Source organism: Epinephelus lanceolatus, chromosome 15, assembly GCF_041903045.1.
Source record: "Epinephelus lanceolatus isolate andai-2023 chromosome 15, ASM4190304v1, whole genome shotgun sequence".
Classification (NCBI taxonomy): Eukaryota; Metazoa; Chordata; class Actinopteri; order Perciformes; family Serranidae; genus Epinephelus; species Epinephelus lanceolatus.
The window spans coordinates 6,313,538-6,328,153 of NC_135748.1; the positions used below are offsets into that span (position 1 = coordinate 6,313,538).

General features: G+C 40.1%; 1 protein-coding gene across 1 annotated transcript in view; it reads right to left on the bottom strand.

Moving 5' to 3' along the window:
* Positions 1 to 8,121: 8,121 nt before the first annotated feature.
* Positions 8,122 to 14,616, bottom strand: part of gabrr2a (gamma-aminobutyric acid type A receptor subunit rho2a) — a 98,518-nt gene continuing 92,023 nt past the window's right edge. The window contains 1 exon segment of the mRNA XM_033643655.2: positions 8,122 to 9,159. Within this exon segment, the coding sequence (XP_033499546.2) occupies positions 8,824 to 9,159 (336 nt within the window). The 3' untranslated portion in view covers positions 8,122 to 8,823.

The following is a 14,616-nucleotide window of genomic DNA, read 5'->3' on the forward strand; positions in this document are numbered from 1 at the left end:
ACATGTTTATAGAGTCATGCTCTGATATTGATGAACTGACTGAGGTTGTTAGCAGCTGGATAACATACTGTGAGAACACTGTTATACCAGAGAAAACTGTTAAAGTTTTTCCAAATAGTAAACCATGGGTGTCTAAAGTATTGACAAAATTACTGTACAAAAAGAGAAGAGCATTCAAAGATGGGAATATCTCTGAAATGCGTGAATTGACAAAGGAAATTAAACGTGAAATCAGGGCTGGTAAAAGGAAATACAAGGACAAAATTGAAACTCAGCTCAGGATGAATAATTTAGGCTCTGTATGGGAAAGTATGAAAACTATTACAGGTTTAGGAGAAAATAGTAGAAATAACTTGGAGCTTCAAGGCTACAGATCGGATTTTCAACTGGCACAGGATTTTAATGAGTTTTTTGTCAGATTCGACACATATGATTTTAGCGACAAACATTTTCAACTCAGGAACAGTTTACAGTCTACATCCTCTTTCTCTCCCTCCCTTGATGAGCGCAGTGTAATCAGATGCTTTAAAGCATGCAAACCTAGGAAAAGCTCAGGACCTGATCACATATGTAGTAAGATGCTGAGAGTTTGTGCAGAGCAACTTGGTCCTATTTTTAACTACATTTTTAACTTGTCTATCACACAGCAGAAAGTGCCGGCATTATGGAAGCAGTCTACTGTGGTTCCTGTTGCCAAATGCAGTCTCCCCAAAGTTTTAAATGATTTCAGGCCTGTTGCTTTAACTTCTTTGGTCATGAAATCGTTTGAAAAATTGATTAAAGCAGAACTGCTGGACAAAACTGAGCACCTCCTGGACCCTCTCCAATTCGCTTATAGAAATGGGAGGGGTGTTCAAGACGCTACCATCACTTTAATGAACTTCTTATATAAACATCTAGAGGGAAACAGGAACCACGCTAGGCTGCTTTTTGTTGATTTCTCATCAGCCTTCAATACTATCCAGCCACATATGTTGGTTGAGAAACTGATTCACAATTTCAGTTTAGATCCAAGTATTGTCGGCTGGCTTCTTGATTTTCTCATCAACAGGACTCAGAGAGTAAAGGTGAATGGGAAATTGTCAGATGCCCGCATATCTTCTACCGGCTCCCCCCAAGGATGTGTTTTATCTCCATTATTATACATCCTATATACAAATGACTGTCGCAGCTTCCACAAAAACAGATATATCATCAAATTTGCTGACGATTCAGTTATTGTCAGCCTCCTTGATGACAGTGAAACTAGCCACGGTCCTGTTGTTGATGATTTTATCTTGTGGTGTGAAAATGCATTCCTACAACTTAACGTCACAAAAACAAAAGATATGTGCATAGATTTTAGACGATCCCCCCCTGCTCCCCGGAACAGCGTTGTCAAGGGTGAGGCTGTGGAGATTGTATCTAACTACAAATATCTAGGCACTGTGATTGACAATAATCTGAAATTTAACTGTAATACCGAAGCGCTGTGCAAGAAAGGCCAGCAGCGTCTTTTCTGTTTAAGGAAACTCGCCAGATTTCAAATTGATAAATCCCTGATGTCGCTGTTTTATTCTGCTTTTATTGAATCTGTTCTATCCTTTTCTATTATTTGTTGGTACGGCAATCTGGGGACCAGAGAGAAAAATGCCCTTGACAGGATTGTTAAGGTGGCAAGTAAGATTGTAGGAGTGCAGTTCACCAGTCTGAATCATATTTTTACCAGGCAGGTTCTTAAAAAAGCTGTGTCCATTCAGTCCCATAGTGACCATCCTCTCAGCTCAGAATATAACCTGTTACCTTCTGGCCAACAGCTGCGAGTTCCAACTGCCACAAAAAACAGATATAAAAATTCCTTCATCCCAGTCTCCATCAGAGCCTTAAACGACTCCTGTAGGAGGTAACTGCAAAGGCGTGTCTGTGAATTTAATCAAACAAATTGGATTTGGATCGTGTGTATGATTGTATATATTGTATGTGTATTATTGTATATTTACTCTGTGGGGTGGGAGTGTTGGCTCTGACTGACAAAATGTGGAACTGACTTGATGCAGACTTTATTTACAAAGGACAGATATTGTCTAAATCTCTCATAGTTAATTACCTGTGTGGCAAATGGATTATCCATTCTGGTCTGAAAGAATGGGAAATTGATTGACAGATGTGATTTGATACTGATACTGATCACGCCTGATCTCGTTAGATCTCGGAGAGACCTAGCCTAATCTACAGGTTCCCTTTAACTGGTATGAAAATCGCACATAGCACTTTGAATTGCACTTTATGAACTCTGACCCCAATCCCCCCTCCCCCATGAAAAAAAAAAAAAAAAAAAAAAAAAAAAACCTTGTCTGACTGACGTATGCTCCTAGGTTTCTTTCTATTTTGGATTGACAGATGTGATTTGATACTGATACTGATCACGCCTGATCTCGTTAGATCTCGGAGAGACCTAGCCTGATCCATGGGTTCTCTCTAACTGGTATGCAAATCGCACATAGCACTTTGAATTGCACTTTACGAACTCTGTCCCCCACCCCCACCCCCATGCAAAAATACTTGTCTGACTGACGTATGCTCTTAGGTTTTTATTTTTATTTATCTGTGTGTTTTGTTTCTCATGCAAATGTACTTTTTGCAAATGTACTTTCTGCAATTTGTTTATAATGCCTGTGCCTGCGGCAACCCAATTTGCCCATATCGGGACATAATAAAGTTGAAGTGAAGTGAAGTGAAGTGTACTGTGACACCTGCCATAGCACCAGTCACTGAATGTTGATAGTTTGTCCGAGTGAGTGGAGGGGGGCGTGGCTTAGCCATAGGTCAATTGCAGTGCTTTGCCAAAGGGAATAAATGAATAAACAGTCAAGTTTACTAGTGAATAAAACTTTAAATAAACACATACCTGGCTGTAAAACAGCAACAGTTAATAATGCTTCTGAAATGGGATGTAAAATAGATTTTTCTGCTGGAAGGTAACATGGCCATGGTGAGCTTGTTTTCCTCCTCAGCACCACCCTCACAGGGCAACATCCTGCTACAGCAACAGGTTGCTATAAGTTTTCTTACATCATGTGTCATCACAGTATCTTCTAGTAGCTACACTATGTTTTAGAAGAACAAGTGGAACCCTACAGACTGTACATCGGGTAATGGGGTGTGCACAAAAACAATGCATGAGCACACCATGTCCTACCTCCAACATCTTCAATCCATAACAGACTACAAAATGGAATGTAAGTGAGAAAAATAGAAACAGCCCTTTTTTAGTTCGTAAGAGATGCTTCCTTAAATGTGTTTTCAGAGGTTTTGTGTTTTCTGAAATGCTGGACTGTGGGAGGAAGGGGAGGAAGCCAGAGAACACCCACAATGACATGGGCTTGCTTGCGGATTTTAACACAGAATGCTCTTGGTGCCTGGGGAAAGTGCTAACCACTACAACACCATGTCGCAGCTTTAAAAGTTTATTGTCTAAAATGTCGTCTTTCTGATAAGCTGCATGTTTCCTGATGTTTTGTTTTAGTTTTGTTCATTTGTTATTTGACCTCTTGTATGTTGTCTCTCTGGGCCACCATATAAAGAGCCAAAAAGCTGGAACTATCTAAGGGTCAGTCTTTGTTCAACTAGCTTTGACCAGTAAATGTATTTTCATATGAACGGTTTTCATCATCAGTCTTACAAAAAGCTGAAAAAATGTTTCTGGGACTTTTTGTCAATGTTTAAACATAAATGAGTGTCACCTTACTGCTCAATAAAACTTGAGCACCTCATCTTCAGAGGTGATGATTAGTTAGAACATTGATTTGTTTGTTAGCATTTACAATTTCCCTACAAAACAATTTGTCTTCAATCTTTGCTAAAATGATGGTGTAGTGGGGAGGACTTTAGGACCCAGGACATTGGGTGGATTAGGGGAAGATCATTGAGGAAGTAGGGTGTCAGTGGGAGGAGCTTAGGTTAGAAAAGGCCAAGCTGGGAGTGTGTAGGCCTCTTTGTCTTTCACCTCTTCTGTGAGGCACACGCACTGAGATCCAGGATAAGAAGCATGCAGCGATTTGATTTTGTGTTATATGTGAAATCAAATAATGAACTTACGTCTTTGTACTCCTCTCAGGAAAGCTGATTTAACACAGCCCTTGTCGGTGAAGATTCTCATCCAGGTCATGGTAATCGTAAGTGCTATATTGTAGGCAACTGAACTTGCTTGCGTTTCAAGAAATGCAAGCAAGTTCAGTTGCCTACAATATAGCATTAACGAACACAGCCCTTCCCACTCAAAATGGTCCTAAAGTTGAGCGAGGGATGATGGTCGCCATCTTTGTGACATAGCAAACTTCTCAACTTTTGACATGGCTGCTGGGGCCAACAAGGAGCCTGTTAGTTATGCATGTTTTTTGGACTAAGTACCTATACTGTTGTCAAATAGAAGCCGTCAGTAATATTTGTTGGGTCTGTAATGATTTGGTACTGCGAACAATAATGTGAGTGCTAAAGCCATAGCATTTACTAGCTAGCTAACTTGCTCATAGCTACGGCAGCACTTTTTAATCAGCATTGACGTTGTGATGTAAGTTTGGTTTATGTGTGTGCAGAAATTGCGGTAAAATGCTGGCAATGATGCTCAAACGTCAGTTTGCAATTCAGTGTTTAAAGAACAGTGAAGAAGATGAGGTGGTTAAAAACAAACTCCGTCATCACTTCTGGTAAGTACAAAACAGCAGTGTGTGATTTGAGACAATGCTATCCTGTTGAAAAAAATGTACCACTCAATAAGTACATAGTGTACATAGTGTACTACATTAAAATGTACTAATGGAAGCATGCAATTTGAAACACATTTAGAGCCTGTGCAGTAGAGATCTCTGCTGGTATTGAGTTCCTGCCAACCAACCAATTGCAAGTAGCACCATTGATAGCAAGCACATGATGTCAGTCCCCCTTTTAAACATCAAATTACTGGTTAGAGCCAAACTAATCAGAAAAGTTAACACTTGAACAAACTTCAGTGTGATACGAACTCCGTAAAATGACCGAAGCTACCTTTGGGAAAAATTTATTGGACATGTATTTGGAGTTTTTAGTTTGGCCCCTGTCCCTATTCCATCTGCTAACATGGATGGGGTGGGGTTTATCAATTATGCTACAGCTGGGCCACCAGGGGTTGATTAAGATGATTTGGCTCTACTTATAAGGTGCTGTTATGTCGTCGATCTTTATAATACAGTCTATGGCCTGGTAAGTGCAAAATGGACAAGAAAGCTTATTCCAGTGTTACAAATCTGCTCTTGACTTTTATTTCGAAGACAAGAGAAATCAGTCCCTCTAAAATTATTTTAAATAAATCACTGCATTCACCAGTGGGGTTACTGGTAAGTTCTGAAGCCATTTTATTAAGCTAGCCTTTGCTCATTTTGTTTGCTAACAAGGATAAATGACTACAGCAACCTTTAGAGAAAATGTCCCACTGGCCAACAAACCTTTTAGCTATTATGATACAGGTATCACAATAGTCATCTATGGTACTGTGAACATACAGTACATTCGTCACATGCTAAGGCAATTAGCAATAAATAATGTGGTCCTGTAAGTAGTGCAGTGTTGTGTAGTGCTAGTAACCTTGCTATGAAAGTTTGAGGCCAGTTTGTCAAAAAGTCATCGTAGTCTTAACATATCAGAATAGCATGACAATATGAAAACCAGTACGAAATCAGTGAAAAATCAGCAATCTTGATACAATTTGTATGATTTTCTACGAAAAGTTATGCACTTGGTTCATACATTGAATTAACTGGTTAGGTTTAGGAAAAGAATTGTGACTGGACATTTTCAAGTTATTTAACCTAACATGGCATGGCAGTGTGTTGTTACGTACGTAAGTAACTTAAATAATTCAACATCAACTTTTGGTTTTACGTCCCTACATGGACTTTGTCACTCTACATGAACTGACTTCGTTCTTTGCTCCTGTTATATGACAGAAGACAGCTCACAATTAGGTGGGTTATACATGAATTATAATGCATTCATTTTTGTAGGTTTAAGTACGAACAGTAAGTGGGAACAGCCTGCAAAAATACGATTTACGTGGTCAGTGCTACAGAAGTCGAGATTGGCCATGACCACCGCCTTTTTAGGCCTGTTACCTCAAGATCATCACTTAAATATCAAATTTCCTAAAGACATCAAGTGGTGCTGTGGTGCAAAAGGGAGTAACCCTAAGATATCTTTATCTTGTTGAGCCATCTATTTCTGCAACAGTTTAATGGCACCCGACTGGAGACTTACATGTCAAAGCTGATAGAAATGACTCACTGAAGAAATCCACTCTGACGGACCATATAGTATGGAGGCCTGTTATCCTTAGATAAAGATTCATTGACATTATCACTAGCAGTGCTAGCTGTGGAGCTCTAGTACCCCTTTTCCACCAACATGGAACAGGTTCTGTTCTGGTTCCCACACTTGGTTTTGAACCATTTTTAGCATCTTGACCAAAAATAAATTGGTCCGGAACCCAAAAGTTGCTTTCTCAGCTGGAACCAAAAAATAATGTTTTTCTTTACCTGAAATGTGTGTGGTTCTACAGATTGCAAAGAGAGGATGGAGAGGGCAACAATGGAGAGGTCCAGTGAGACATAGTTGGAGAAAAAAAGAGTGTGCAGTGATCTCATTGATTGTTGATTCATGTTTTTTGTTTTTATAAAAACAAACATTTGCAATGAAAGAAAATTTTGCAGGAAATCAATGCAATCCGCCACCTTGCTACTATTGTTTACTTCTGTTGTGCATTGTTCAATGCCTTCTGTTGATGACACATCCTTGATTACAATAGTTCTGCTCAAAACTGGTGAAATGCGGGCTTGTTTGTTAGATAGCATAAAGGTTCTAAGAATTCTAAACAGAACTGGTTCAAGAGCCAGAGCTAATTTGGTGGAGAAAGGGATATAGGGAAGGTTCAGGGGTGGTTACCTTGGGCCAGACTGACATATTCTGTGAAATAGTAGATAGATAGATGCAATTCTTATTTACATTTATTTTCCCCAGAGGATGAATCCTACTGCTTTTGGTGATCATTTGACTCGATTTGCCTCAAGCACCACCATGAGGTTGACATTTTTGGTTTTTGAGTGAAATATCTTATGTTGGGTTCGGACTACACAACATTTTTGTCTTTTCTAACAGTCACTATGTAAGATTAGGTGATTATGGAGTCATAACCAGCCACCAGATGGCAGGGGCTACATTTGAAGTACCGCATGCAACCTATGCAAGTCACTGAATCCTCCATGACCTCCAAATCCTGTACATGTTTCACAATAAAAGCCTTTTTAGAATATGAAGGGATTCTCCACCAAAATTATAAGAGGCTGTTGATTTTAAATTGATATAGGAAGTGTGGAGTTTGAAATGCCAGTGTGATGCATCAAATTTAACAGGGCAAACAGGAGCAGATCAAAGGTAAAAATATAAAAATATAGAGGGAATGATAATTAAATGCCCGGTTGACGAAGTGCCTCTGCTGTTTCACGCTATCATTTTTCCATTTTTACTCTATGCGGTAGTTCCTACAAGAAATATCAAAAAGGCTGGGGTGTTGTTTCCATACATACGTACATGGCAGCAGATCACTCTGTGTTTCTATTGGTCAAAGGGACTGCTGAACAGGAGAACTCATGGACGACAAAATGAGTGATGTATGCGATAATCCATTGCATACATCAATCCACACCTCACAGACTTTCTGTCTGTGAGGTGTCCCAGACTTGGAATTTGTTCTTGTCTGTTGTCACAAGATGACACAATGGATTATCGCATACATCACTCATTGTCATTCACGATCCAAGCCGACATCGTATGGCACCGCGCCGGGCTATAATCTGGCTGATTGTGTAGTCTGATCTGGAGTTTTCATCTAGTCCCATCATAATCAAGTTTATTTCTTTCCAGTACTTTAATTTATGACCAAATGCCAGCAAAACCACTGTCATCCCCTTCAGCCTTAGTTGTACTAGCAAATGTTTGCATGGTAAACATTACCTGCTAAACATCATCAGAATGTTAACATGAGCATGTTAGCATGTTGGCATTTAGCATTTAGCTAGAAGCACCACTAAATCCAGCCTCACAGGGCTGCTTACATGGCTGCACCCTCTCAGTCTGATTTATTCATCAACATTAAATAACAATATACATTTTTTTGAGATAACAGGCTTAAAGAATATGGTCAACATTTGTTATTGTGACATACTAAAAATTAAACTGTCATTACTGTTTATAATCAAGTCATAACTGATGGTTTATGGGCCTTAAAACCGTATAATCATGGTGATTTTCAGCTAAACAATCATTGCCAGTAAATATAAATACAGACACCCGTTAACTGAGTAGCTCACAGCATGATACACACGCAAAGCATACCTTATCCCTACCTATCAATGTTATACAAAAATGTACTTTTTCTCCCACCAAAGCTGGCATCATCTCAGGAACAGCAGTAATGAGGACAAAGAGCTTTTCAACAGCAGTTGACAGTTAATGATGCTGAAAAAGAGAATTAGCATCCGTAGTTTAAAAACACCATTCAAAAGATTATTTTCTGTGTTTATGGTTTAGAGCGTTAATGAACATTCAAATTGCTGCATGAGGGAAAAAAAAAACACAAAAAAAGAAGTGCTCAATCAATCTCAAAGTCTTAATGCTGAATTTTTGTAGAACTTGCACTTTGCAGAACCAGACGTACAGTACAATAGCATTCTTAGAGTTGGTGTCCCTTTCTGATGCAGCATTCACACTGTCTGTGTGTTAACCTCCCTGGCCTCAGTCCAGATTCGGGAGTGTCTCTCAGCAGTAGACGGACCAGTAGATAAGGTTGAAGAAAATGTACGAACCAGGGAAAATCATCCGGGAGTACTTGTCAATGGCGTGGGTGTTCTGGATGATGTTGAGGGCACGCAGGCTCTTCTTCTTCTTGGTGGTGGTGGACTCACTGCTCACCGACAGATGGACCACCATGTGTTCAGGTTTCTCTGGAACCTCGTGCAGCTCTTCCTGCTCCTCCTCTGGCACCATAGGCTCCTCAGTGTAGCCGGCTAAGCTATTGGTGTCGGCCTCGCTGTAGGTACCATCCAGCATGGTCATGGTTCGTGTCTGGGAGATTCCACAGGTGCAGGGTAGTGACTGATGGGGAAGAAATACAATAAAATCATTATTGGATTTTTAAGGGATTCCACAAAACTTTGGGGAAATTATCAGGTATCCTGAGCCTGAAGGGTTAAAATAAGTAATGAAAACCCATCAGTGTCAGATCGTCAGCTTTGGTAATCCATGGTAATAGCTTTTGTGTCTTGCTAATCGCAGCTCTTATTTATATGGCAGTGATTGGTAATTGTTGGTCACTCCAACACTTTGGTCTAGAGCAACAATTCTCAACAACTACAGGCAACAATACTGTGATATTTGGTATGAATATTGATTGTCCACAGAGAAAAAACTTTCCCAAACAACTTTTTATGTCGGGGCTTCAGGACACTTGGATCACTACGGACGAGCAGTATGGAGATATTTTGTGGTTTCAATGATGTGTTTTTGGATGTTTGAATCTGGGGCGCCGTCAGCCTGCATTAGGTGGACTTGTGTTGCTACCCCCTCTCCCCTTGGATCTCCGCAAGTGTTGTGAGAACTTCACCTGAGCCTCCATTGGCATATGGGTGAGTAGATAATGGCTGAATTTTCATTTTTGGGTGCACTATCCCTTTATGTACAGTACAGGCCAAAAGTTTGGACACACCTTCTCATTCAATGCGTTTTCTTTATTTTCATGACTATTTACATTGTAGATTCTCACTGAAGGCATCAAAACTATGAATGAACACATGTGGAGTTATGTACTTAACAAAAAAAGGTGAAATAACTGAAAACATGTTTTATATTCTGGTTTCTTCAAAATAGCCACCCTTTGCTCTGATTACTGCTTTGCACACTCTTGGCATTCTCTCCATGAGCTTCAAGAGGTAGTCACCTGAAATGGTTTCCACTTCACAGGTGTGCCTTATCAGGGTTAATTAGTGGAATTTCTTGCTCTATCAATGGGGTTGGGACCATCAGTTGTGTTGTGCAGAAGTCAGGTTAATACACAGCCGACAGCCCTATTGGACAACTGTTAAAATTCATATTATGGCAAGAACCAATCAGCTAACTAAAGAAAAACCAGTGGCCATCATTACTTTAAGAAACGAAGGTCAGTCAGTCCGGAAAATTGCAAAAACTTTAAATGTGTCCCCAAGTGGAGTCGCAAAAACCATCAAGCGCTACAACGAAACTGGCACACATGAGGACCGACCCAGGAAAGGAAGACCAAGAGTCACCTCTGCTTCTGAGGATAAGTTCATCCGAGTCACCAGCCTCAGAAATGGCAAGTTAACAGCAGCTCAGATCAGAGACCAGATGAATGCCACACAGAGTTCTAGCAGCAGACCCATCTCTAGAACAACTGTTAAGAGGAGACTGCGCCAATCAGGCCTTCATGGTCAAATAGCTGCTAGGAAACCACTGCTAAGGAGAGGCAACAAGCAGAAGAGATTTGTTTGGGCCAAGAAACACAAGGAATGGACATTAGACCAGTGGAAATCTGTGCTTTGGTCTGATGAGTCCAAATTTGAGATCTTTGGTTCCAACCGCCGTGTCTTTGTGAGACGCAGAAAAGGTGAACGGATGGATTCCACATGCCTGGTTCCCACTGTGAAGCATGGAGGAGGAGGTGTGATGGTGTGGGGGTGTTTTGCTGGTGACACTGTTGGGGATTTATTCAAAATTGAAGGCACACTGAACCAGCATGGCTACCACAGCATCCTGCAGCGACATGCCATCCCATCCGGTTTGCGTTTAGTTGGACCATCATTTATTTTTCAACAGGACAATGACCCCAAACACACCTCCAGGCTGTGTAAGGGCTATTTGACCAAGAAGGAGAGTGATGGAGTGCTGCGGCAGATGACCTGGCCTCCACAGTCACCGGACCTGAACCCAATCGAGATGGTTTGGGGTGAGCTGGACCGCAGAGTGAAGGCAAAGGGGCCAACAAGTGCTAAACACCTCTGGGAACTCCTTCAAGACTGTTGGAAAACCATTTCAGGTGACTACCTCTTGAAGCTCATGGAGAGAATGCCAAGAGTGTGCAAAGCAGTAATCAGAGCAAAGGGTGGCTATTTTGAAGAAACTAGAATATAAAACATGTTTTCAGTTATTTCACCTTTTTTTGTTAAGTACATAACTCCACATGTGTTCATTCATAGTTTTGATGCCTTCAGTGAGAATCTACAATGTAAATAGTCATGAAAATAAAGAAAACGCATTGAATGAGAAGGTGTGTCCAAACTTTTGGCCTGTACTGTATATTCACTGTCTCCATAGGATAATCCCATGTAGTAGTAGTGAGCTGGCTTTTATAAGGTCAGCATTTCTATTTGACTAATACTGTAGTCACTCCAACTACCGTCAACAATACCATGATATCTGGAATTAATTTCACTATCCTCAGAGGATAATTCCTATTAACTGAGTTGACCACCCAGTCCATCGTGTAACACCAAGATTAGAGTAAACATTTCTTCTTGACCAATGGTCAAAGTCTGTTGGAAGGCTTCCCATGAAACATGCTGTGGATATTCATGTTTCAAGGGGATGAATCCCAGTCCCCTCTTAAAACCATTGACAATGTTTATATGCAGTATATCTAAAGGGCTGTGACCAGATCAACCAAAGTGATTATTTTTTCTCTTGTTTTACGGATCTATGAATCTTTAGTGGCCTGAAAAGGTATCATTATCTGGTAGTTTACAAAAGCCTGGAAAGTAAGATGCTTCTGTGTAGTAGAAATATCTCACTATCGCTTACACTGATCGTACAATCTCGATAGGTTCTTTGCTCCAGGTTGTGGCCTACTGCTCTAGTGCATCTGACGAAATTGTTAACTTGAACCCTAGAAATATCTATAAGGAAGACTGCCATGAAGTTGACAAGGCATATTCATGCTCCCTAGGGGATGAACTGTTTCCATTTTGAACACTGCGTGAGCTTTTCTCTACCATTTGTACAGTGCTTTCATACACATGATATTTCATACTCTAATGGCCAACAGCCATCAAGTTTTGAAGCACATTGACAGGACAATTTTTAATTTATAACCTCACTACTAGCAAGGTTTAGCTGCAGGTTAGCAGCAGCTACAGCCCTCCATGAATGTACATGCTGGATTTCATCCATGTATCATGCTGCTGTGCACTAAGGTGTTTAACAGAGCTCAACGACCAAAACTCAATAATGTGTGTAACTGGGAAAAACAGACTTGAAGCGTAAAATGATTCCTTGGGTTGCAGGTACAGTATGTGATTGTTATATTGTTATGCCTGCAGCTCAGTCGCAAGCCACAGATATGCCACATCTGTACTTAATTAGTAGCAGATATGTTACAAATTTACATTTCTTTACATTTCAAGAATGCTTTGGTTAGGCTTAGGCCCCAAAACTGCTTGGCTATGGTAAAGGAAAGATTACGTTTTGGCTTAAAATATCTATTTCGGGGGGCACAATCCTGCTGGAAAAGCAGCAATGTCTCACTAAAAATTCTTTTTGTGGCACTATCCCTGGTGAAAAAACAGTGATGGGTCGATAAAGAACAATCAGTTCTATGTACTATATCACTTTAGAAACATTGATATGATAGGTACAAAACATGCAATTGTAACATCTTTTGCAGAAATGTACAATGCCAACATTTTCTTCTGGGAACTGGGCTGGTAGCCCATTAGGACAGCTTCATTTCCTAAAATGGATCTGTTCCATGAGATGGGTGCTTGTTCAACAATGTACAGAGAATAGCAAAATGTCCAGTATGTTCTGTCCAACACTTAAATAATTGAGCTGGAACTGAACATTGCGGTCTCTAAAATGACCTTAGACATTCAATCTTGTATAAAATTTCCCTCAATAGCTGGTCACATTTCCCAAACAGGAGGAAACGGTGCATTTGTTGGGGACTATTTCAATTTCAGTTCAACACAAAATACTGCATATTTATTGGTATGCATTGATGTGTGAACCTTTTTCTAGTCTTCTAGTTTCTGGCAAACAGAGAATCAGAATACATAGAAAGTTTAAGTTGCTGCTCACAAATAAATAGTTCTTAGTTTTTTATGATTTTCTGGAGATACTTGATCAACCAAAATGAATAATAAACACAGACAAGCAATTTCAAGAGTATTTACTGTGCAGCAAATGTAATGAGTCTTTTTGTTTCCTAAAGTACAAACATCAAAGAGTGGATCAGTTAAGATGGAAACAGCAGTGGACATTGATTCATTGACTGTGGCAGACCTCCTATCATGTTTACTACTCAGCCTGGGCTCAGGAAAATTAACTTCAGCATCTAGACTGACATCCCCGCATAACCCTATCAAGTCACACCTGTCCGGTGTTTCTGTGAGAGAAGTTTTACATGCACACATCAGAAATCAAGCAGCATTTTTAAAAGGAGGCTGGTTCCTAGTGTCACCCAAAAATGAGATGAGAAACACTGCACACATTACAACAATCCCAACAGCATTTTTGGGGGGTCTGGTGCTCAAGCAAAAACAAACAAACAATAGGGTACCCCTCTCACATCATCATAAATTAAAGGCTTTTTCCAGGTGTCCTCTCCCAGCAAATTTTGAGTATTAACACTTAATTTCCTTTATTCTGGTGAATTTTTCTGCATCAGCTTATGGTGGAAATGTCTTGACACTGCTCTGACACACAGACACACTTTGTCTTTGTCGAAGTTCTTCAATCAGACATAAAATCCACACAGGGCTGAAGAGGAAGAGTTTTTTTGAGGGGGAAGTTTGGTTTATTTACATTAAATCCGGCCTCTTTCTAACATGTTTCTTTTTTTCATGCCTTATTGCATGGCTTGTTTTTATATTTTCTGTCCTTTATACTTTCTCATTAGAACCCTTTGATTTATTCTAAAAATTACTGCTTAATTTCCTGTTGGTCCATAGAATTAAATTCAATCCACTGCCTTAGAATATGTGAACAATTACATTTTGTAGAAGAGAGAACCACACTAATTCTTATAACTATCTTCTAAATATGCTGTAAATATTATTAATGAATCCTAAATAACAGACGCATGCAGCTCTGTGCTCTTCCTCTCCTCCTGCGTCGTTGCACACACGATGTTCCTGCAGCACCAAACCACATCAGATTTCTTAAAATAAATTATCAGCACAGCAGTGTCTTGCTCTGGTCAGTGTTTCAAGTTGAGTTTTGGTTTATAAAGACACATGGAAGAGGGAAAGCAATTCAGTGTCTGTCTTCGCTTGCTCTGCACAGTATGTGAACCCAAATCTGACAGAATGTTGGAGGTAGTCAATGGAATTTTACACCAGACTAGCTTAGTTGTTGTTAAGCTTAATAGTGGGTTGTAGCCTTTGTTAGACTTGCTGCATTTAGATGTTTTAATAGGGCCGAGGCCTAGGGCAAACACTATCTTTACCTGGCTGTCTGTGAAGGCAGGTTAGGGAGATGTGGATGCTGCTCTGCAGGGCACTTTATTTGTTTGTGTGTTAACTGTGGTGGCTGTGACAACAAGGG